Genomic DNA, 25,289 nt, shown 5'->3' with positions numbered 1-25,289 from the left:
GCTTTCGATTGTTTGCTTTTCTCCGTCTCTTTTCCCCCGCTCTCCCCAGGCAGTCGCTCTCGGCTTCAGTAAGACACACTTAACAAAGCTCCCATTTCCCTCCGGAAAACCACTGCTGGAAGACCGAAGGCGTCGGACCCTTGGCTGCGGAGCAGGCAGGCGCACCCCTGCAGGGACCCCCCCTTTGCTCGAACTGATCATGAAATTGTAAACCAGGCTGCGAGAGAAAAACAGTCGGGAGGCAGAGGGGAGGGGGAGCTCGTTCCTCCTCCCTCTCTGTCTCAAAGCCTTTTGCTTTCCGAGCTTGAATGCTCGCTGAAATCCGACGCCTGGACTGCACGCACAGTGAGAAGTGGGCATGCCCTTGCAGTGCGCTGGTTTCCTCTGCAGCTTGGAGAGCCAGAGCCGCGCTGAAGCAAGGAGTGAGGAGCTGCTCCATCAGGCAGCGAGTGCCACATCACTGTGTTGCCTTCGCAAGGGGCTCCAGCATGGTCCTCAGGCTCCTGCTCCTCCTTGGCGGGCTGCTTAGGGCCACCGAGCCCGCGCCCCGCTGCGAAACCGGCCAGGAGACCCTAGGTAAGGCTAACCACCCCAAAAGTCCCCCTTCTTCTCTCCTTCCTTTTTCTGGAGATGAGTAGAGCAAAGGTCTCCAGCTTCAAGGTGAGGGAGGCAGGAGCTGTCACTCTCCCCTAGAGACAAGGGGACCAGCTCTTTGGAAATCTGCAGACTGCCAGTGATGAAACTGGGGCTGTGCTTGGGAAGCACGGATGGGAAGGCAGGCAGTGAGGTGGCTCTGCAATAGAAAAGCAAGTCTGTGATGTAATGTTTCCCCGTCGCTGTCTTTTAAGGCCATGTGTTGATGTGTCCTTTTGTCAATTTATGGAGTTCCCAGTTGGTAGGATCCCCCTCTCTGTCCTGGGGAATGCAGAGGATTCGCCCCGTCTCTGGCCTTGCCTTCTAGGAACGTGGTAGTCAGATTGCAAGAAGATGAACTTTCGACCTTTTGTGTGCTTTTCTGCTTAAGAAAAATTCTTCTCCTTACTTTTACCTTTAGGTCATTCATTTCAAGTCTAAGTAAGAGAAGATTTATTAGGATCTGACAGCTGTAGGGTGTGCTTTAGCTTGCTATAAGCAATATGGAATTTGTATGAGTTGATTGGCTGGAAAAGCAGTTTTACTGATCAGAATAAAGGCTAGATAGGAACATGCTGCTAAATAGATTGAAAGCTTTTGGTTCAGTAACCAGCTGATTAATAAAAAAATATTAAAGGTATCTTTTAAAAATATATGGAACTTTTAATCAAGTGGGCTTATTTCGTTTATGTAGGGACAGTGAAAAGATGAATTCCAGTGCAGTGACAAGGTCTGTTCCAGGAAAACTATTTTCAGAGGGTTCAAACTCAAAATGATTCAGAAAAATATTTATTTTATGTGAATACAGGAAGGGATAAGTTAACCTGAAACTGACCTTAATGTTACCCGAGGAAGTTCAGCTGTATTTCAGTGCTTAAATACAAGCAGTGGACTGTTGCTGGCATTGAACTGCTACGCAATGCAGTCCATGTGCCTTGTGCTGCATATAATTTGGGAGTGCTGTTCCCACGAACATCAAAGTGAGCTCTACCACAGCCTGAAGGGATTTTATTTTTGGATAAAGCTGCACAAAGAGAAGCATTGTAGACTACTTAAAGCCAATTACAGGAAGAGGTTGTGTGGTTTGCAGTGTGCCTTTTCTCTATGAAGTACAATTCTGCTCCAGTTCCAGCTGATCAAAGTTTTGCCATGGGGTATTAATCCCATCAACCTCAAACGTAGGGATCATCGAGGGGTAACCCTGGTCTGGCAGAAAGTTTTGTGTGTGTTGGCAGCTGTGCTTGTCTTTAGGAGAGGGCTTGAGAAAAGGCAAGCAACGGAAATACACCTTGCTTGTGGTGGGACTAGACTGCTGTGGCTGTAGAGGGGTGGCTAATGGTAGGCAAAGTGAGCTGCCAACGTCACAGCATGGTGTGCAACATGAGGAAGGGGCACTCCGGAGGCTTGTTGGACCAGGGAATAAAGTAGCAACTTGGCCATTGAGAGACCTGCCAGATTTCTCAAGGGCATTCCTTTCATAAAGGGGAGATAAGGTCATGTCTGGCCATGTGAAAAGCAAGGGGACTGCAGTGCTGAAGATGTTCATGAAAAGACCTTGCAGGAGTCACAGAATCACAGAATGGTGGGTGTTGGAAGGGACCTCTGTGGGTCATCTAGTCCAACCCCCCTGCTGAAGCAGGGTCGCCTACAGCAGGCTGCACAGGACCTTGTCCAGGCAGGTCTTGAATATCTCCAGAGAAGGAGACTCCACAACCTCCCTGGGCAGCCTGTTCCAGTGCTCCGTCACCCTCAGAGGGAAGAAGTTCTTCCTCATGTTCAGACGGAACTTCCTGTGCTTCAGGTTGTGCCCATTGCCCCTTGTCCTGTCGCTGGGCACCACTGAAGAGAGTCTGGCCCCATCCTCCTGACACCCACCCTTGAGATATTTATAAACATTTATTAGGTCCCCTCGCAGCCTTCTCTTCTTCAGGCTGAACAAGCCCAGCTACACCCAGGACAGTAGGTTACGTCTTCATCTGCAGCAGTGGGAGTTTCCCCCCTGTTTTGGGATCCCTTGTGCTGATCTCTGTGTGTGACAGTGGCCAGGCCTGGGGTGCCCTGGAGGAGAAGACCACCCCAGAGCTGCTCCTGCAGGAGTGAAGGGCAGTGGGAACCAGTGTCACTGTCTGACTCACAGAAGGCTGGAGCTGATTGCTGCAGGCTGCATGGCGCTCTCAGTGATATTTGCTCTGCTGTGACTCATTTTTCTTTTTAAGTAAGAAATCAAAATGAAACATGGCTAACAATACTAAGATCCTTACAAAATGCTTTGTGCTTCTCTGCTTAGTAAAATGAGGAGATGACTGCTGTCAGCCAGCCCCACAATCCAGCACAGGCGTCAGACACTGTGGGGAGCTTTTTGAGCAGCAGCTGGGAACCATGGAACTGAGCGAGGGCAGATCCCCTCTCCCCAGCTGTGTGCTGTGTCCCTGGGGAGCCAGTAAGCCGCTCTCCCCCCCAGCAATAAGCTGTTACTTTGCCCCATTGCAAGACAGCACTTCCAGACCGCAATGAGTTTCACTGGCCTCTTGGCCTCTAGTTTGGGCGAGACAAGTACAGGTCAGCACGTTTCCCCTGAAAGATGGCGGGTGGATCGAGCTAACAGCACAGGTTCCCGTTTTATCTGAGAGTTGCGTAAGTCTCTGCTGCTGACTGACATATTCCAGCTGTAATTAGTTAAATACAACACTTTACCACCACTGGCAACAGAAGCAAAAGCAAAGTAGAAGCAGGCTGAAGTCACATGCCTTGAAATACCAAAAGCAGGTGGCTTTCCTCGCAACTGGGGACAGCTCTGCCGTTGAGGTGCTGCCCGGGTCGGGCTCAGGCTGCGGTAAAGCCTTGCCTGGCCACTCACGTTCGGGGAGCGCTTCGCTGGGGACTCCCGGGGCGGGGGTACGCCGGGGCTGAGGTGTGTTTCCGAACCCCCGGGCCCACAGGGTGAGCGGGGAGGCAGCACCCGAGCGCTCGGCTACCGCCGCCCGGGTCCCGGTCCCGGTCCCGGTGCCGTCCCACCGGGCGCTGCCGCTCCGGCTCCGCCGCCGTCTGTGGTGCCACCGTGCGGGCGCCTCCGCTGGTACAGCCGGGGAAGGGGGGGGATAGAGGCAAAGGGGATGCCTGGGGCTTTTGCCACCCACCCCGCTCGCTGCCCGAGCGTTTGGGAGGTGTTTCGGGTACGCGGGATAGACCGTTGTCAGAGATAATGAAAAATGGTTTTACAAATACCTTAACAACAGAAAGAAAGTCAAGGAGAATCTCCATCCTTTACTAGATGCGGCGGGGAACATTGCCATCAAGGGTAAGGAAAAGGCTGAGGTAATTAACGTCTTCTTTGCCTCAGTCTTTAATAGCCAGACCAGTTATTTCCAGGGTATTCAGCCCCCAGAGCTGGAAGACAGGGATGGAGAGCAGAATAAATCCCCCTTAATTCAGGAGGAAGCAGTTAACAAACTGCTACAGCACCTGGACACTCAGAAGTCCATGCGGCCGGATGAGATCCACCTGAGAGTGCTGAGGGAGCTGGTGGAGGAGCTGGACAAGCCACTCTCCATCATTTATCAGCAGTCCTGATTAACAAACAGGTCCCAGACGACTGGAGTATGTAACACCCATCTGCAAGAAGGGCCAGAAGGAGGATCACAGGAACTACAGGCCTGTCAGCCTGACCTCGGTGCCGGGGAAGACTGTGGAGCGATTCATCCAGAGTGCGCTCCCCAGGCATGTGCAGGACAACCAAGGGATCAGGCCCAGCCAGCATGGGTTCATGAAAGGCAGGTCCTGTTTGACCAACCTGAACTCCTTCTATGACCAGGTGACCCGCCTAGTGGATGAGGGAAAGGCTGTGGATGTCATCTGCCTGGACTTTAGTAACGCCTTTGATACTGTCTCCCACAGCATTCTGCTAGAGAAGCTGGCAGATCATGGTTTAGAGAGGTGTACGCTTCACTGGATAAAAAACTGGCTGGATGGCCGAGTCCAGCTCCAGTCGGTGGCGAATGGAGTTAAATCCAATTGGCAGCCGGTCACAAGTGGTGATCCCAGGGCTCAGTTTTGGGTCAGGTCTTGTTTAACATCTTTATCAATGATCTGGATGAGGGGATTGAGTGCTCCCTCAGTAAGTTTGCAGGTGACACCAAGCTGTGCGGGAGTGTCAATCTGCTCGAGGGTAGGAAGGCTCTGCAGAGGGATCTGGACAGGCTGGATCGATGGGCTGAGACCAACAGTATGAGTTTCAACAATGCGATGTGCCAGGTCCTGCACTTGGGTCACAACGACCCCATGCAACGCCACAGGCTTGGGGAGGAGTGGCTGGAAAGGTGCCCGGCAGAAAAGGACCTGGGGATGTTGGTGGACAGCCGGCTGAACATGAGCCGGCAGTGTGCCCAGGTGGCCAAGAAGGCCAACAGCATCCTGGCTTGTACCAGGAATAGTGTGGCCAGCAGGAGCAGGGAAGTGATCATGTCGCTGTACTCGGCACTGGTGAGGCCTCACCTCAAATACTATGTTTGCTTTTGGGCCCCTCAGTACAAGAAGGACATTGAGGTGCTGGGACATGTCCAGAGAAGAGTAATGAAGCTGGTAAAGGGTCTGGAGCACAAGTCTTATGATGAGGAGCAGCTGGTGGAGCTGGGATTGTTTAGTCCAGAGAAAAGAAGGCCAAAGGGAAACCTTTTTGCTCTCTACAGCTACCTGAAAGGAGGTTGTAGTGAGGCAGGTGTTGGTCTCTTCTCCCAAGTAACTAGCAATAGGATGAGAGGAAATGGCCTCAAGTTGCATCAGGGGAGGTTTAGATTAGATATTAGGAAAAAATTCTTTACTGAAAAAGTGGTCAGGCATTGGAATAGGCTGCCCAGGGAGGTGGTTGGGTTACCATCCCTGGAGGTGTTCAAAAAACGTGTAGATGTGGCACTTTGGGATAGGGTTTAGTAGGTATGGTGTTGGGCGGATGGTTGGACTTGATGATCTTAGAGGTATTTTCCAACCCGTGATTCTATGATTCTCTAAGCCACGGCATTGAGAAAAGTTAATTTTCTTTTGGACAGTTGGACTGATTGAAATACTGGCTTCACATACAGATGCACTCTACCTTTTCCCTCTCCTTCTCTGGCGTTCTTATGTCCATAGTGTGCCTTGGTTTATTGCTAAGTGACAAAGGGAAAAGCCATTGCCTTCCATAAGCTTTACATTGGCCCCAGCTTCATGAGAGCATTAGTTCACTTGCTGTGCAGATTTCTAATGCTTGTTTCCTTGCGAAACCCCTGTCTGTGCTCACACAGAGCCAGAGCCTCTCTGTCTGCTGCTGCTCCTCTGTGTGTGGCTGCACTGGGTGACCTGGCAGTGTGCTGGGGTCTGCTCCTCTGCCCCACAGCCAGTGGTGCCGGCTGGGTCCCTTGTCCTGCCATGGCTGGCATGGGCAGGCACAGTCCATAAGTGTGGCCACAGCACCATTGCACCACCACGAGTGGGAAAGCCCAAGCTGTAGGAATCTTGCCTGCTGCACCCGAGATGGATGTGTCCAAGTCTTGTCAAAACAAAAAATGCAGAACTCTGCATCATGCATACTCACCAGATGAGGAATTCCAGCTCTTATAAACCCGGTTTTCATCACTGAGTCATGTGAGTTGCTCTGGATTCCAACCACTGACTCTAGTATTTCTACACAATTAATCTTTTAGCAACACTGATCTTCAGCTGCATTTAACATGGGAAATGGGATCAGAAACAGCCACTTCTGTGGGGAAAGTTAGTTTATATTGAAAATATAATACACATGTATATCCTTTTACTACTGAAATACTTTATGCATGATTTTAATCTGAAGGCAAAGTTTTCTTCGGAATACTTGTTCAGACGTTTCTAAAGTGTGGATGTGTAACTACAGAGAAGTCAAAACTTGAACAAAATCCCCATCGCCCTAAGGCACAGATAGGCTTTTAGCAAGAGTTAGTTTTAGTAACACTAGTGGTTGATCCTTTTTAACATTTCTAGCCTTTTCCTTCACACAGTAGATTAGTGGTTATTTGAGGATACTGGCTGGCTGATAGCTACCGTGGTCCCGTTTGGGTTGCCCAGGCTGTGTGAGAGCCATACCCTCCTTAAGCTTGGGCCAAATGTTGGGTAGATGTCCCAGGTGCTATTGTCTGAGGAGGGACTGAGAGTGGAGGGACTACACAGAAGTCAACTATCTCGTTGTGAACGTGGTGTTTGAGGCTGATGTGACATGTCCTGGTCTATATGCTGAGCTTTTATGACCCAGGGCTTTTAAGACTACTGAATCTTGTTTGGACAGAATCACCCTCACAGCTGGATGCAGCTGTCGTAGGTCAATGGAGTTTAAGGACTTGGGGTTGCTCTGCCCATTACAGAAGTAGAACTGAAATTATAATCTCTTGGTTTATCCTGTTGTAACTCCATTGATTTAACTGGCACGGTTTCAGTTTTACAGTGCTACAACAGGACAGACCTGTTTAGGAGACAATATGACATTAAGACACAGATTTTAAATTACAGTGTTATGAAGATTTTTAGTAAAGGCTGCTGAATTAACTGTCAATCTTTTGTAATATAAAAATACCACACTTGGCTAAAACTCAACTACCTATAGAAGAACCTAATGTGATGTTAATTGCAATAGTTCTCATACATCTAAACTATTGAAAGGACAGAGTTATGCTAGGGGGCTGCATAGACTGTGTTTAAAGAGGATGGAATGATGTTTTAGCAAAGGTTTTGGAAGGGTGGTAGCATCAGCTATAAACCCCTCAATTTTCCAGATGTGGTCCTCTGCCCAGTGGCATTCAACAGAGTTGAACTTACCCAGCAGTAAGTATCTGACTCTGTGGTAAGCTGTTGGCCAAAACACTTAGAGAGTACTGCGTCCTTAGGCAGTGGGAACTGAGCTATAGAGAGCATATGGTCACAAAGCAAAGCTATAGAGGCATCACAGCTCCAGATTAGCAGCCTAAAAAGTGGTTTCACCCCTCTGCAGTCACCCTGGTGAAAATTTGACCCTTTAGTTGACAGTTGTAAGAGATTTCCGGACCCATTCCACCTTCTCACCCCATCCGTTGTTTTAATGCCAGCATTTCCTACATCTGAGCTGATTTCTCCTTTCTTTCTTGGCCTGACACTGAGAGATGGTCTCTAAATGTCTCCAGATTATCTTGGAGCACAGCGAATGCACATTCAGCAGCAGCCCAGCCGCACGTGCAGCCCAGCAAGTCTTCAGTCAATTTGGCAACTCCTGAGCTATTTTGCTGTCGTTGTTATTGTTGTTTCCTTGTGTTTTATTTTCCCAACCAGTAATTTTCCCCTTCACAACTGGGAAAGCATCTTGTATAAGGCCAAAAAAGGGCACTCAGCTTTTTGGGATTATGCCTCTGTTCAGGATTTTCAGCGGGGAGGACTCCCTGGAGCAGCACTTACTGACCAGAGGGAATGCTGAGGTGGCACCGGGGATCCTGTCATGAGCGGCACAGGACAGGCGGTGGGGACAGATGGGCAGACATCAATGCTCTTCCTCAGTTCTTTTAAGCTCTTACTACTGCGGCATGGTTTGAGTTGCATCTGGACAATTAGAAACAAGGGAGAACTGCTGGCCACCACCTAGGTTGGCTTTGAGCCATTGCTGAGTGGCACGTCTAGTGGGCTTCTGCACAGATTTTGACCTGTGGTCTGCAGTTGCATGAACTCCCATCACCCTTGGGGAAGCTTCAGCTTCTTCTCGTGGGCCCCAGACCAGTCCTGGGAGACAAACAGTCCTGAAAGAGCCGACGGCAGCATCATTGCTGTGGGAACACCTCAGCAATTCGATAAAAATGGGTGTTTAACTGAATACCAGGCAGCAGGTGGGTTAGAAAGAAGAGTGATTAATAACGAACACTGGCTTGTGTCTTCCCGCTGTGATCTTGCTCTGCAAAGTAAAGGCAGATTAGACATTAATCTCTTTCAGGTGCTTTCAGGCTTCTTCATATGAGGGAACAGGGCTGAAATAGGGCTTGTCTGCATGTCCAGCTCCTGCATACTGCTTCTGCCCATTTGCAAACATGTCGCTCCCCTGGGCAGTTACAGCAGTTGCTGGAGTGGAAGAATAGTAACAGGAATCCAGTCCTCTAATCACAAAAGCTTTGATGTATCCAGAAAAAAGACTTAACCACGTGGGCTGCTTTTTGCAATCTCTCCTCTCTCCTTCAGTTTTCCTGGAATTCCTGCTCTGTGGCTGGAGATCTTCTCTGCTTCTGCCCCTGCATTTATGCCTTAGATATGTACCTGCCAGGCTTTCTGCTTGACCATTTTCCCCCTTCCCACCCTCCTCCTGGCAATTCTGACCCTTTAGAGTATTCTGTAACAGATTTTGTCCTGCTCTTGTCCTCGTGCTGTAGCCGGAAGCTGGCTCTGGCAGCAGGCTGTGCTGTGCCATTTGCAGGTGTCGTTGCAATGCTTTTTAAAATGGTGCAGCCCAGCAGTGTTTGCTTATTACCACTGATAATAAGGTTCGTCTCTTCAGTGTTACAAGGCAGATAATCATAGGAAAGACTGGCTTGATGATTTGTGTAGAACAGCAAGGACAGTTATACCGATATAATGAGAAACTGAAATGCTTTGTTTGGAAAAGCAGAGGTTAAAATGAATATACACATGTTCCAGTTTAAAACAGTATTGTAAGAAACCCAGAAAGCTGGTAAGGGGTGTGCTCGTCTGTACAAGATAAATTATCTAATCTTGTTTGATCTGTCAGTCATAACAATGCAATTGTATAAGCCTCACTAAATGATATAGATATTTTGAATTTAAGACTGGCCCTTGGGCTTATTCTGTATCCTCAAGTGCACAAGTCTCCTGCTGGCTTTGCTCTCAGAAAAGGGAACCAGCCAAGCCATGGCACTGGAACTAGCTGTTGAGCTCTTTTGTCTGGGTTAGGGTTAATCACAGCAGCTTGCTTCTTTCAGTGCTGAATCATCAAAGGGAAAAATGTAAGCTTGGCAGTAAAATATGTATGTGCTGCATTGTAGATTTTCAAGCTTGCCTTTGCAAATTAAAACCAGAAGCGTATATTATAGAGAGGGCTCAGAAAGCTTGCAATGGCTTTTCTCCTCTTCAATAAGTTATTTTATCCATAACCTGAAATAGGTGCTGTGCTACTGAAAGGACTTTTGTAGCTCTGGTGGAATAGCTAGAGTACAAAAACAAACATAAAAAATTGAAAAGGCTGTTCTAGGTCAGGAAGAAAAAGGTCTCCCTGTACCAACCTGTCTGCTGACGGAACTATGAGAGGAGGCAGCACTGTCTTCCTCTGAGCTCAGGAAAGTCTCTGCTCAAAAAGTGGAAGAGCTTTAGGCTCTTTCAAGCAGAGAAGAAGCAGCAACTGAAGTCTGCCAAGTTAATCTGGAGACCTGAGAAACTCTGTGTATCGTTGCTTGTCATTTCTTTTATGAAAGAGAGAAAGGGAGCAGCTGGACTCTTCTGGTTGGCATTGCCAGCGCGTCGGTGAAATGAGCTCTAATGGGCGGGGAGGGGGATTTGCTGGCCGTTTCTGTGTGCAGACACCCAGAGCCACGGGTGCAGGGCTCCAGGAGCAGTGCGTGCAGCTGCAGCTCAGGAGCTGGCCTCGGAGAGTTTCTTCCCGCCTGTGCTCCAGGCAGGCAGGCTCTGGCCCAGCTACGTGCATCCACTTATTTGTATAAGTACACACACTGGAGAATTATCTTTGGCCCTTGCAGAGCCGCACCCTCCAAAACATATGCAAGCATTGGCATTAGGAAACATAGGAGAAGTCCAAACACCACATCAGCACGAATACACATTTAAGACTAACTATGAAGCAAGGTCTGGTATAAACCAGACCTTTTTTCACTTGCTTTTGTATAGATTAACTCCTGATAACCTGAAGGATCAAGCTGCTCGACTCCTGGCTGTTTACACAACAGAGATGTGGCTGATGTGTGGCTCAAGTGGCAGCTGGCAGAAGGTTGCGGTGGGGAGAGCTGCTACAGTTTGGGCGGAGCTGGGTAGAAGGAGCTGCACAGATGTCTCTGGCAGAGAGGGAAAGAGAGAAGACAGCACAGTATGCTCCAAACATCTGAGGTTTAAATCCAAGTTTAGGCTTCCATCTAGGCTTAGGACCCAGGAGGAAGGAGTCAGTTTTGCTGCTAGTCAATGAGTTTTGGTAGCTCTGAGCTTCTGAGGGACATCACAGGCCAGAAGTAGAGGAAAAGCTTTATTTTTTTGTTGAAGAATTGTCCCTGCTTATCACATCCTGAGATGATCTACTCCAATTGTCATGGAGCAGGTTTGTGTGGATTTGGGTTCCCCATCTGAAAAATAAATCTATCCTCTTCAGTCCGTTTCTTTATTAATGAGTAACAGCAGTGTTTCTTAATAGATTACCTCTCCCTATAAGTGTGGTAAAAATAGCAAAGTGTAGAAGCCAGGTACCAACCTGAAACCAGAGCTGTCTTTAACTCTCCTGTGCTAACGTCTGCACCTGCTCACAAAACGATCCAGTCTTCTTGTGAACCCAGTGACTGCATATGACTTAACAAAGTTTGGCATGTCTCTTCCATCAGCTATCCATTGCTTCCCAGCACCTCTCCTTCTGGCCAGCTGGGCAGAAAGAGGCATCTGCTAAATGCAGCAAGACTGCTGCTGCTCGGAGAGCCAGAGCAGGGGGAAGTGGCAGCACCGTGCCCGGACCCCGCCCGCTGCATTTTCCTTTGGTTTCCTCTACTTGTTCCAGCTTGTTGCCAGCACATCTTTTTGATCCAGCTGAATAAGCAGAATACTGAGACACCACTGAGAATAGGTTTGTGCCACGTATCAGACTGGCTGGTGGCTAATGCAATCCTGCATAGTAACAGTGGTCTGGAAGATAGTGTGTGGCTCAGGTTCATTATTTGAGCAGTGCATGTCAGAGACACAAACAAACAGGACATCTGTAGCTTGGTCACAGAGCCAGCAAAGGGTAAATGGCTTTTACCTTTGAGGAAATGTAAGCAGTTGTGGAAAGACTATTCATGCTCCCCAAATGAACCCATGAAGAACTGCTCTCAGCACACACGACCCTCTAGTCTAAAATAATAGCTACAATACAGTCATTTCATGCTGAGGAAAAAAAAAATGTGTCAAATATGTCTTAGCCACCCTTCAAGGTAAAGAAGGGGATTCGTTGCTAATGACCCTGGTGATTAACAGAGACAGTGTCACTCTGATCGTGGGGACAGGGCTGAACTCAAGCCAGTCCCATCCAGACCAAGCTTTCCACTCCGTGTGGAACATTTGGCTGGCTTCAGACTTGTGTACAAGGCCTCTCAAGATGTTTTGGGTGTGATGGCATTGGGATGCAAGATTCCAGATTCAGGGAGGAAGAGACATCCAATTTTATCAGCAGGATTGATTGCTCGAGCTCTTACTAACAGGAGAACACTCCTTTCTCTTTCCCAGCTAGCACTGTACAAAATGCTATTTCTTGATAGCTGCCAGATGTAAAATTATGTGCAGTGTCTGCCTTTTTTAGAAATGTCTTGACTTTAACTCACTGAGGGGGCTTGTGTCTAACTCAGGGAAACACTGAAATCCTGTAAGAGAAGTCATTGTTGATGAACTAGATATTGTTTATTACTATTAGCATAATGTGCCAAGCCAGGAAAGGAGTTTGAATGGATACATTTTTTTCCAGCTTGCTACTTAGCAGAGCTTGCTGGTGTTGGAGATGGGCTGTTTCTGCTAGTTCCGATCCCTCATTTATTTTATGAGGTAATGTGGATCAACGACAATTCGTAATATAGAACCAGACTCATTTCCAAGGTTAATTTTGTTCTCATTATAACTTTATTTTGGCTAAAGAATGATCAGCTCATTAGCAACATATATGCAGATGATTACATTTAAACAAATAAGCCGAGAGTAGAAGTTTAAATTTTCCTTAGTAGGAAAAAAAGAAAACATAATAAATTTGGTCTTATGAGGACAAACGTTCAATTCAGTGAGAAAAAAACTAAGACGCCTGTTCCCCGAGTCAGTGTTAGCAGAAACAGCAACATAGCTAGATCCCCAATAAATCACAAGGAAAACAGACTTATTGGTGTTTAAAAAGCTTGCACATAACAGCTGAGCCCATATGAGGCACTGGTGAAAAAGCTCCAATACTTGGGTAGCAAACTTTTTCTTTAGTTGCCAGTATTGGAGAAGGGCAATACGGTATCATTGGCTGCAGGAGCAGAAGAAGCCTCTCCTGGGTCATCAGACCACGTTCCTTCAAAATCAAGACAGCTTGGTTTATTTGACCTAGTAAACAGGAGGCTGAGGGGATTTGATTGCTCTGCAAACACACAATGAAGGCATGCACCAGGGAGGGCACAGAGCTATTTAGACAATGCTGGCACAACAACACATGGATGTAAACTGGCCAGAATACTTTTAGGCAGGAAATTAAAAGGCAATTTCTAGCCATTAGAGAAGTGAGCTTTCGGAAAAGCTTTCCTGTGAGAGTAGCTGGGGAGGGAAATAATTAGTTTTAAGATATTATTAAAAGGATTATAAAATGCAGTTCCTAGAGATCGAATGAAGTAGGATGGGGAAGAAATACATCCCTTCATATCCACCAAAGGCTTAATTGCTTTGCAAGAAAGGTATGCACAGCATTATGTGGGACCAACAGAATCATTAGGGGAAGACCCAGGAGGCACCTTGGTAGGTACAGCAGGACTCACTTGGACTTTTAGACTAAACCAGATTACCAAAGACCTACATTTTCATTAGTTAAGTTTCCTAGACACATAACTTACAGTTTTCAAGCATGCCTAGAAAAATTGTCAAATTGTCAGGGCTGAATGTCTCAGCGAGTTTTTCAAACATAGGCCTGATATCTTGCACAACCACACTTATAGTCAAGTCCTCCCTTTTTAAAGTGGATCAAAGACTGGCTGGTCAGTGTGCTTGTCTGGCCACGTCCTATGCCTGATCCCTGCAGTCTGTCCTGTCTTCTTATTAAACTTCATTTCCAACTCATTGCCTGAATGAGGGTCTTTTTTTGTGTGTGTGGATGGGGTTGTATGTGGCTCCACATGCCAGCGACTGGTGTGAGACCGTGGGTCAGGGAGGTTTGTGTGTCTGGGGTGCAGCAACTGGAGGGACCATGGTGTGTGTGCCTTGTGTGTGTATGTCAGTCTGTGCAGTTGCTAGCAAACACCAATCTGGGCTAGCAGTGGAAGGGACTAGAGTTTTGGGAGCTGGGTATGTGAGCATCTGTGATCCTGGCCTGGGTACTGAAGAGACTGGAGGGTCTCAGAGTTGGCTAGGGGAGGAACCAGGAGGTCCAAGCCAGTTATTGGGAAGACCATGGTGTCTGGGGTTTGGCTGTCAGTGAGACATTAGGTTTGAGCCAGCTACCAGAGAGACCAGCATGTGTGTTAGCTCATGAGACAACTGGGAGATCAGTGGATCCAGGTGCCAGCTACTGGGTAAACTGGCCTGAGGTACAAGGGGATCCAGGGTGTCTAAGCCGAGCTTCTGGAGGGATCCACCTGTACTTTTGTTCCATCAATGGTCTTTCATCCTGTTTAGCCAGAAGGGGCAACAGGATGACGGTTTGTTGTTGGTTGTGTTTACCTGTACTGTGTTTTCTCTTTGTGTATATATGTAAAATGCGCCTGTTGAGAATACGTGCTTGTCCTTGGTGTGGCTGGACCTCAGGACACAGAGCTGCAGCAGCCTCTGTAGGGCTACTTGATGGGACAACTCCTAACATGAGGCACCAGAGATTCCTGCCCCATAATGCTCTTTTTTTCCTCTTTATTTGCAGGTCAATGCCAAACTGTACAGAAAGGTATGATGTGACTTTGCTCATTCTCCTTGGAGAATCTCCAAACCTTAAGTATTTCTTCATTATGTCCTGAGAAGTTTTCTAATGTTGGTGCTATAGTAGGTCTTGCTCCTAGAGAGACGATCTCTTACACACAAGGTAGGATTTTGCTGCTGTGACAATGGTACATGTTACCAGTCAGAGACATTAACCAAACAAGGAGGCTGAAATGGTTGGACTAGATGATTTTGAAGATCTCATGCAGCCTAAACAATTCTATGAATCTATGACTCTATGAAAAGTGGGCCCGTTAATGTAATAGCCAGCAATTTTATAAAGAGACATCTCTCTATTACTCCCTTTTCACCTCTGAGTGGGTTGAAGGTATTGCCAACATTTATCCTTCTTAAGACCTTGTAAGCTGATATCTTAAAATGTATTAGGTTTGTAAAAAAATATATGTAAGAACATTAATGGGCCTGCTTGCCTGTTAGTCAAGTCACAGAATAACTTTCGAACTCTTTAGGCAATATCAGTCAAACTTCACAGAGAGGCTGCAGATTTTGTGTGGCCAAGAAAAGAGAGAGAGCTTATTTATGCCTTCCCCATTAAAGAAAAAACCCATGTGATCTCACACCGCACTGGTGAATCGATACCAAAAGGCAAGGACAGTGGAGAGAGTGATATTGCAAATACACTTTATTCAGGAATCTGAGTTTTCCCCACATTTAACACAAGCAAATTCACACCTCAACAGGGGATTTTTCTCTCTTATGAATTCTTTGATATTTAATAAGCTCAGACTGTATTCTTAATTTAAAGCTGGTAAGATTTAATCAAGTGTGAGACAGCCTTTCCTTTGGAAACCAGGCTTTATTGATTTTGGTGGTTTCCAATCTACTTGTTAAATAAATTCCCTTGTGAGCCAGGTAGTCCAATGTCTTCTGGCCAGGGATTTGTGCTTCCGTTGCTATTCAGGTATGGAATTAACAAAATAAATCTTATTTTAGGAACAATGCTTATCAATCGGATAACCCCTGATGCCAAAATGTCACGTTCCTTTTTAATTCTGAAGGACATCTACTTGCATCAAACTGTTTGCAATCAATCTCCAGACCAAGCATACTTCCCATCATCTTTCTATAAGTAGTTTTAGACATCAAATTCTTTTGAGAGTGTTTCAAACTGCCTCAGTCTATCTGTGAACAAAAAAAAAATCATTAAAAGTGTTATTTTTTATGTTGTCTTTGAACTATTCAGAGTGTTGATGAAGCAAGTTATTTTATATATGTTCATCTTTTCATAGCAAAATGCGTGGACATTGCCTTAAGTTCTTGTAATGATGTTGCCTATACTCAGACAATGTATCCTAATTTTCTGGATCAGAAGTCTCGAGAAGTGATTGAGTACAGCTCCGAGTACATTCTCATCAGCGTGCTGCACAACCTGCTTCAAGGAGAATGCAATCCGGACCTGAGGCTCTTGGGCTGCTCAGTGCTGGCCCCACAGTGTGAAAAGGACAAAGTTATAAAGCCCTGCAGGCATGTCTGTGAAAACCTGAAAAAAAATTGCCTCCCTGCATTTGATGCAATAGACATGGCTTGGCCCTACTTCTTAGACTGCGACCGCTTTTTCGCGGGGGAAGAAGAGGGATGTTTTGACCCTCTGGCAAAGCTGAGAGGTAAGGAAGGAAGCTCTGCTGACATATCTCACTCGTCTAGATGGGCAGGGTCTCATCTCACTCAGCTTGGAATATCTATGGCACAAAACCTCTCCGCTTTTTCGTCTCAGCTTGTCGTCTTTGTAGACATCTGTAAGATGTGATTCATTTTGTTCCACCTATTTTAAACACTTAATTAAACAGTGCTCAAGAAGCATCTGTTTCTCTCCCTCATGCACAAAGAGCAGCAAGACAGGCAGCTCAGAGTTAGATGTCTGGACTGCCAATGTGCATTTAGATAAGCCCTGCCCTGTGTGATAGCTGTCTGTATATTTGAAACATTTTACTTTAAAACTGAAACTTTAATGCACTCATAAATTCATGACTGCTTGACAAGCTTAACAGCTCATTAAAATAATCTCATTAGTGATTGTCACAGATTTTTGTTTAGGTGAAGAAGATCCAGATAGCTGAAGACAGATGAATTTGATAAAAAAGTAATCTGATACACCAGATTCAAAGGGAAGAATATGTACATTTTGTGACTAAAATGTGCTAAGCATACCAAAGGCCAAGGTAAAACTGGAGTTTGCACAAAAGATTTGTGAGTGTGCATGTGCATTGAAACCATTTTGCAAACAACATAGGTCACAATAAAGAGCATAAGATATACTACTTAGATTTAAGGTTATGATTGCAGCTGTATTTTCTATAATTCTACAGCAGAAAAAGTTATTTTGTGGAAAAGTACAGGCATTCTTGCAGTCCTCTGAGGGCCATGGTTTTAAACACTGTGTTACAATTTTTCTTTGCAGGAGAGGTCGATGTTGAGGAAGATTTGCCTTCAGACTTGCCAGCAACATTTATTCAGTTCAAACACCACTCATATTCCCAAATGGTGAGCACGTTGAAGAAGACTGCTTCTAAATGCTCCCATATTGCAACAACTTACAGCATAGGTCGCAGTTTTGAAGGGAAGGATCTTTTTGTGATAGAGTTTTCAACCAAGCCTGGACACCATGAACTGCGTGAGTTATACCAGTGTTGATCAGGTTGCTTGAGGGAACTCCAGATTAAGTGAGTGAAAACAGGTCCTTTAATGGGATATCACTTAAGCTGTAAAACACCTTGATTCAAAAACAGTTCTCCTGCTTTGTGTTCCTGACTTGCAGCAATAGCTGATAATTCACCGTAGCAATTACAGTCCGGTTGCAGATTCCTGACTTCATGACCTCTGCTTATGACCATGGTTGACGTTCCTCGTTCCTACATGTATGACCATGTACTTTGTTGCAGAGATATAGCTGTTAATATATTGGTGTTCAGCATCCAAAGAAGTTTAGATAGGTTTTCTGTTACCGACCTGCCCTCTCCATCATCTACCACTTGCTCAATCTCCTTTTATTTATCACAATACGGTCAAACCCTGCACACTTCCTACAAATAATGTCTGTGCCCAGTCTAAACATAGTCCTTCACATCCTAAAATATGTACAACTCGTGTGAAGACCTCAGATACAGAGGGACATTGACATCAAAAAAGGGCAATGCTGTACAGAAAACAATCCTAAACAGGATGCAGGCCAGTGCAATGCCTGTCAGTGTAACAGGTGAATGACACCAGGAATTTATGTTATCATAGTACCTGAACACCTTTAGGATAAATGTCTTCCCAACTTCTCTGCAGCAGGGAACAGTGCTGTTCTCTGTTTTGTAGATTCATCACTGGGACAGCAAGGGCTAGATTTTTAAATGTTCCAAATTCTTCAAAATGCAGATTGTTTTCTTGGGGAGTATTAGATATTATTTTCCAGTTATCAGCTCCCAGCTCAAATATAGTGCCTGACTAAATCTGTTGGACTGCTGTGGCCATTACTGCATGCCAAGAGCCTCAGGTTGCTTCTCAGCAGACTAGCTCCAGCATCAAAGCAGCCTCAGCAGTGTAGCAGAACTGCACAACGTCTGGCTTAGTACTTTATAGAGATTATAATCTCAGGTCAAGCTACTGTGTCGTCTGTGTGCTACGCTGCAGGGAAGGCAGGCAAGACAGCGAAGACTGCTGTTAGCCTTGTTAACTCTCAGCCATGCTGCCTTGCATGGCATAGAGGTATTTCAAGGTGCCTTTAAACTTGATCAAGATCCCGGTAGACATCTTTAGCAGAGCAAAGAACTGCATTACAATTTTCTGGCCTAACATCCTTCCTTTCTTGTGTAAAGAAAAGAAGTTGCAGGTGTCTTTTTAAGCTAATACTACTTATGCCAGGAAAACACAAAGCCTATGAATCAGGCTTTTGAATTAGAAATGTGATCTGGCATCATAAAAGATGGTAGTTTAACACATTACCTAGCATTTCCTTCTAAATCTGTTGCTTCGTGCTGCTCAGGACAGCATAAAAGAGGATTCAAATAGCTCTAGAGCTGGAGATTTTGCCAGCCTGAGCAAACTGCCATAATAGCTCGGTGCCAGCCCCGCTCCAGTGTCTAGTGATCGAGGCTGGCCAGCATCAAAGATAAAGATGAAAGGATAGGCAGGAAAGGGTGGCTCCAAAGTGCATTTATTTTCTACTTTCCATTAATCTCTAAGGAAGGATGGAAATGGAGAGAATAACTGCAAGGAACTGAGAAGGTATATGTTTCTAATAGTCTTATTCCAAGGCTATTTAGCCTAAAAGCCACTTTTTATGCACAACACAATTTTGGTTACAAAAACAGGGGTAATGTATTACACATCTGCAGGTCATTTCTAGGATCTGTGACAGTATAAGGCCCTGAAGCTGCCCAAGGTAAGTGAGAGTGCCAGGGGTGTATTTTGTTCCTTCCCAGGCAAGGCCTGACATTTTCTCTTTGCAGCATTCCTTGTCCACAATTAATGATGAGTCCAGCAAAACCTTAGAGCAACAGTTACCTCTTATGGTTTGGGATCCTGAAAGCATGGACTTACTTTGTCTGACACTATTTAAATTGCTACTGAACTGAGTTGTAATGGAGGCACATTCAGCTGGAACTGGTGTGCTGTTTACATAAATGTATGCATTAAATTAGTGTAAATAAAACCGACTCATCAGTAAGCTAGCTGGGTTATTCTGCTTTTGGAAGCCATCCAGGTATAATCAAATTAAAGCATCTCATTACTTCGTGTTTCACAGTCAAGCCAGAATTTAAGTACATTGGCAATATGCATGGAAATGAAGTTGTGGGGAAAGAACTGCTAATATACCTCGCACAGTATCTGTGTTCGGAGTATCTGCTTGGGAATCCTCGCATCCAGACCTTGATTAATAACACCAGAATTCATCTCCTACCTTCACTCAACCCTGATGGGTATGAGCTGGCTGCAGAAGAGGTAAAAGACTTTTTATAAGGAAAAGTTCAATGCTTCATGTTTCTAGAATTCTTCATGGGAAAGGAGGAACTGGGAGGGAAGTGTCATGTATGGGAGGGAGGGTTAATAATCAGCAGCCAGAATCCCAGCCTGATTTGGTGGTAGGTTGCTTCCAAAGGTGATGTGAACAGAGCTAAGAGGAAATCACATCCATGTTTGTCATTTTTGGTCCCTGCATGTGATGACGTGGGAATGACTGTGTTCCTTTTTCACACTTTTAGCACTCTCTGCTATCAGTTCTAGAACAGAATGCCCACTGACTCACTTTAATGACTGTTAATTTATTTTCTAAGGAAATGTAGTTTAATACTGTGGAGTAGATATTCTTCCTCTTGTAGAAGAACAAATATGATAAAATGTGAATATTTTCTGTACTATCACCCTTTCATAACGGATCATAGAATCATAGAATCATTAAGGGTGGAAAAGACCTCTAAGATCATCAAGTCCGAACGTCAACCCACCATGACCATGCCTGCTAAACAATGTCCTGAAAGTCCTGGATGGCAGTTTTCAGAGATGAGTTGATGTCTGAAGCAGACTGTGAAAGCAAAACTTCTATTATATGTTACCTGACTTTCTTCTTTTCACTTCACTGTGATCACCAGCACCATTAACATGAAAATAAGACCTTTCTTTTTCTGCCTTGCTTATGTGATGAGCTCTGTCTGTTGTATGAGCCTGGGGTTATTGCGTTCTACCAAACCTTGCCTTGGAGCATCAGCTGTATTTTATTTTTCTCTTCCTCTAACCCACTCTGCATGCTGCTCTGTGCTGAGTAAGAAGCTGCTGTGTTCCTCTCATGAGTCACATCGCTGGTGAGTGAAATACTTCCTGCATGCTGGTTTAGTGCGTTAGTGTTCATGGGGATAAAAAATGATTAAGAAGTGTCAGCTTTAAACGGTATAGACATTTTCAGTTTACTTCCTACAAAACTTCCCCTTGTTAATCAATGGCACTTTAAACAATTTCCACAAAGGGATATTTTGAGACAGCAAGTTATTCTGAGGTTGGCTTCTATGTTACAAATTAGGGAGCTGGCTACAATGGATGGGTCATTGGACGACAGACAGCTCAGAACTTGGACCTGAACAGAAATTTCCCTGATTTGACGTCTGAGGTGTACAGAAGAGCTGGGATTCGTGGGGCCCGCCTTGACCACATCCCCATTCCACAATCCTACTGGTGGGGTAAGGTATGAATTACAGATTTTATAAATCATATATATTTAGGAGCAACAGAGGAATTAAGAAACTGAGTTTACTTGGTCGACAGTATTCTCTTCTAATCAGATTTTGTGAGTAGGGCTCAACTGGACAGGCTCAGAATTGGCATGAAAAAATCATGGTCTAGGTCTGGCCGAAGAGGCAGGTGTCACAAATCGTTGGGAAAATTGGTGGATAATTTGGACTTTGCTATTTTAGGTTAAGAATAACGACTGTAGGAGGGGGTCACGAGTGTGTAGTGATTCATCACTGTGATTCTGTGATTCTGTGATTTAAACTGTGGTAGCGGGTTAAAGATTTTATGGACTTGGCTCTCATTGCACTGAGCTCTGCATGGGTTTGATGCAATAGTGGTTTCTGCCTTGGAAAACATACAGAGGCTTCATGTGAAGTTGTGTGGCATCAGCTTTCCACAAAAAGGATGGTTGTCAATGACGGTAAGCAGCTGGCTGCAGCAGTGCTGGAAGGGAGAGTTGCTGCTGCCTCCAGTCCCAGGGAGAAGGATGGAGGCACCACTGCAGGGCCTCACGCTCCTCGTCACTAAGCTTCATGTTATGTGATGTCCAGGAATGCAAAGCTCAGTCCTACCTGTGTCGCTGGCAGCCAGGCAGCCTTTGACAGTAGCAACTCACATGGGAACTTGTTTCACCTTAAAGAAAAAACATAGAAAGACAAATTTCTTCTGCTTGCAAACTCATTTTATTCTAATTTAATTTTTATTGCTAGCACAAAGCCTCATGCAGGTGAGAGAGAGGGTAGTTTCAGCAGCTGGTGTATTAGCAGAAGATTTGAGAGACCATATTTCAGTCCTCTACTCTGCTGCAGGTGATCTCATATGAGGCCATGTGTAAATCCCAAAGACATCTCTGATGATGCCACAGTGTTTTGGTACCCCATTTCACAGTGGTGAAATCTGGATAAAAGCATCCGACTTCCTCAGGATAACGTGCAAAGGAAGATGCAAGGCTGTGTAAAGCTCAGTAATGCCCATTGTATTAGACTACTGATTTTCAACATAACTAAGCTCAAGAAGTTTATTCTACTTTATGCATGTAATCATACAGATCTCAGCTAGATTTCTACCTGATTATAAGGTCATAGGCTTAATAGTTTCTGACTTTTGACAGAATAATGAGATAACAGTGAGCTGTTAACTGCAAGTATAATGCAGAGCCTCAGATGAAAAAGGGTTGAGTGTATGGGGAGCAGATCCTGAGGTCAAATGGAAATAGCTGAAAAAGAAGAGGATTTAAGGACAAAAGTCTAGATGGGTAATAGATTTCATTCACCCCATTTGTGCATAGTAGTTTTCATGGCTGTACATCTAAGAACCATGTGTAGCTGTCAAACTGAAACTTTTCTTCAACAAAGGAATGGTGTATGAACAAATATGAAGAATCCTGGAAGCACAGTTAGGCCCAGCCTTGCTGATACTTGGCGTGAAACCACATTGTTTGCAGAGGAGACCTGAGCACTGCAGGTGAGCTCTGAGATGGCTGCACTACAAAGTCTTACCTGGTGTCCCAGCGGGTGTGCTTTCCCATGTAGGACTGAGGTTTGGAGCCATCCCTTCTCTCTTCTTTTTTTAGGAAACAGTCTTCCTCATCCTCTAGAGCTGGGTCTTCAGCTAGGAATGCCTTTGTTTCACAGCAGTTCTCTGATTATGGCTTGCTTCCATACTGTCATCCTGTTCCCACAGGGCAAAACAAGATTATTCAATTATCCAGGAACCTGCCAGCTTTTGTAACAGAAAGTAATGTTTACTCAGAAGAGCCTGCTACATCAAAAATATATTATACACCAACAGTCGTTAGAAACATACACATGTTTCTTGCTTACTGGGAGTCACTGTGTTATTTCTGACCCTCTTGCAGAGCCCATCTCTCTTGGTCACAGCTTCTCACTGGGTTCCTGATCTTGGGAACATGAATTCGCAGCCACTTATTCCGGTTCTTGCCAAGGCTGCATAGCTCAGCCACCAAGCACTCTCACCAGCCTGTCCACAAATACATGGCTGATCAGTCTAATTGTGTCTTCAACATCTCACTTACCAGAGCCGTTTCTTTGCATGGCCCTTTGCAGAATCAGTAGTGAGGGTGCCAGTCTCCTGGGAGCTCTTTCATGGGCTGTATTGTCCCCTGAGCTAAGTGCAGAAAAGCTACAGGAGTGCCTGGCACACCTGAAAAAGTAATTGAAAATGCCTTTGGTTTTCCATGGAGGTATCCAGGAAAGCTGCTTTTGCCCTTTCAGACTACATGTAGTGGCTGTGCAGCAGACTTTGCGGTATGAAGGAAAGGATGGAGATCTCCCTCCAGCTGTGTGCTCACTCTCTCTCTCTGCATCCAGAGTTGCAGGGTTGAATGCCGAAGCACCACTGAGGAAGGACAAACATGGCTTTGATCCCTCTTTGTGCCAGTGCCCAGTGCAAGCTGTGAGCCTTTTTCACACTGCGCAGCCCAGAGTCCCCATAACTCTCTGGATTTTCTGGCTCTAATGTCCCTGCTCCCTCCCTGAGTTCTGCTTCTGCCCTGGTTCTTCTTAAGGTCTTTGGGATGGTCAGTGGTAGGCAGCCATTTGCAGAAGTCATTTTTACAACCGTGTATTTAGCTTTTTTAGATGCTGTGTAACATCATAGCAGTTTGTAGAGGGCTGGAAGGAGACAGCCAAACACTTCTCCCATGGTTAGCCCCACTGCTGTGGCCAGCTCTGCCCCAGCTGCAGTGTGCTGGTCACCCCAGGGTGTCTGTCACCACAGGCAAGGGACCAGGAAGCCCTGACACACAATCACCCTCTGTCTGAGCTCTGCCTCAGGGAGTGCAGACTCGGGATTATAAATACATCCCTTCTCTCACAAAGCTTCTCTTATTTTTGAAGAAGAAATTGAAATAGAATAGGCTGGAAAGTTGGGCAGAGAGGAACCTGATGAGGTTCAACAAAGGCAAATGCAGGGTCCTGCACCTAGGGAGGAACAACCCCATGCACCAGTACAGGCTTGGGGTGGACCTGCTGGAGAGCAGCTCTGCGGAGAGTGACCTGGGTATCCTGGTGGACGACAGGTTAACCATGAGCCAGCAGTGTGCCCTGGCTGCCAAGAAAGCCAATGGGATCCTGGGGTGCATCAAGAAGAGTGTGGCCAGCAGGTCGAGGGAGGTTCTCCTTCCCCTCTACACTGGCCTAGTGAGGCCTCATCTGGAATACTCTGTCCAGTTCTGGGCTCCCCAGTTCAAGAAAGATGAGGAGCTACTGGAGAGAGTCCAGCGGAGGGCTACAAGGATGATGAGGGAACTGGAGCATCTCTCCTACGAGGAGAGGCTGAGGGAGTTGGGCTTGTTCAGCCTGAAGAAGAGAAGGCTGCGAGGGGACCTAATATATACTTATAAATATCTGAAGGGTGGGTGTCAGGAGGATGGGGCCAAGCTCCTTTCAGTTGTGCCCAGCGACAGGACAAGGGGCAATGGGCACAACCTGAAGCACAGGAAGCTCCGTCTGAACATGAGGAAGAACTTCTTCCCTCTGAGGGTGACGGAGCACTGGCACAGGCTGCCCAGGGAGGTTGTGGAGTCTCCTTCTCTGGAGATATTCAAGACCCGCCTGGACAAGGTCCTGTGCAGCCTGCTGTAGGTGACCCTGCTTCAGCAGGAGGGTTGGACTAGATGACCCACAGAGGTCCCTTCCAACCCCTACCATTCTGTGATTCTGTGATTCTGCGATAAGGTGGTGGTCCAATGATTCGTTTCTCACAGCACCAAGCCTCAGGGAACTTCTAGATGTCCTCCTGACTCTAGAGAGGGTGCTGACCTAAAGAACACCCAAAGCATCTCCAAATCTATGTGCTTTGCGGAACAAATAAGAGAACCTATTTGCCTGTGACCTGGATGGCACCACAAAATCTTCTTGACAGCTGCGGTTTCACACGGTTCAGAGACCTGGCAGTAAGCAATCTCACGGCTTTGAGTCCCTCTACTCTGCCGGTGGTATCCCAGGACAGCCAAATCAGCTCTCCCATAATGATCTTCAATTTTGTTAGGCAGATGAACCCACAGTTCTTACAGTAGTCGGCTTTGTGCATGCAAAAGCATTAGATTAGATGTTTCAACACCAGCCCCTCAGCTTTCATTTACCTAATAGTGTTTATTACCTGCCTTATTAAAGTAATTATCTGCCTATTGCAGGGCATTGTATAAAGATCAGAAAACGGAAAGCGAGCTCCCAGCCAACCCCATAATGTCGGGAGAGCTCCTGACTCCCTGTAACCCTTGCTGTACAGCATATTTTGTTCCCTGCTGTGATGAATTATTGTAATAAGTGGTCTGAGGGCTCAGACTAAGAGACTTCAGACTTCATCTGAAATGAAGGCAGTTAGATTGGCTTGCTTCAAACAGATTTTGTAAGTCTGTGCCAGTGGAGGCTGGCATAGTCTTTAGGAAAATGAATCTGGTTGCTTCAAAAAGGGAAAAAAGAAATCTTTGAAAGCCATGGAGACAGCGACTAATTACAGTGTAATCGACAGAAAAGAGATTCAGGTTTAAAAAGAGTAGGGGCCATTCCCTGTACTTTTGCAGAAATAATTTAGCTGTTTTCTAATTGTGC

At 45.8% G+C, this 25,289-nt stretch overlaps 1 protein-coding gene across 1 annotated transcript in view; it reads left to right on the top strand.

The window, feature by feature from the left end:
* The first annotated feature begins 413 nt into the window (after positions 1-413).
* Positions 414-25,289, top strand: part of CPZ (carboxypeptidase Z) — a 38,976-nt gene continuing 14,100 nt past the window's right edge. Inside the window, exons 1-6 of the mRNA XM_009936360.2 lie at positions 414-576; positions 14,432-14,455; positions 15,738-16,112; positions 16,907-17,119; positions 19,238-19,434; positions 20,507-20,668. Coding sequence (XP_009934662.2) covers positions 489-576; positions 14,432-14,455; positions 15,738-16,112; positions 16,907-17,119; positions 19,238-19,434; positions 20,507-20,668 — 1,059 coding nt within the window. The 5' untranslated portion in view covers positions 414-488. The remainder of the gene's footprint in view (positions 577-14,431; positions 14,456-15,737; positions 16,113-16,906; positions 17,120-19,237; positions 19,435-20,506; positions 20,669-25,289) is intronic.

This window comes from Opisthocomus hoazin, chromosome 5 (assembly GCF_030867145.1).
Source record: "Opisthocomus hoazin isolate bOpiHoa1 chromosome 5, bOpiHoa1.hap1, whole genome shotgun sequence".
Taxonomy (NCBI): Eukaryota; Metazoa; Chordata; class Aves; order Opisthocomiformes; family Opisthocomidae; genus Opisthocomus; species Opisthocomus hoazin.
Note: the sequence above shows the minus strand (reverse complement) of the source record. Positions and strands in the feature narration are given on the sequence as shown.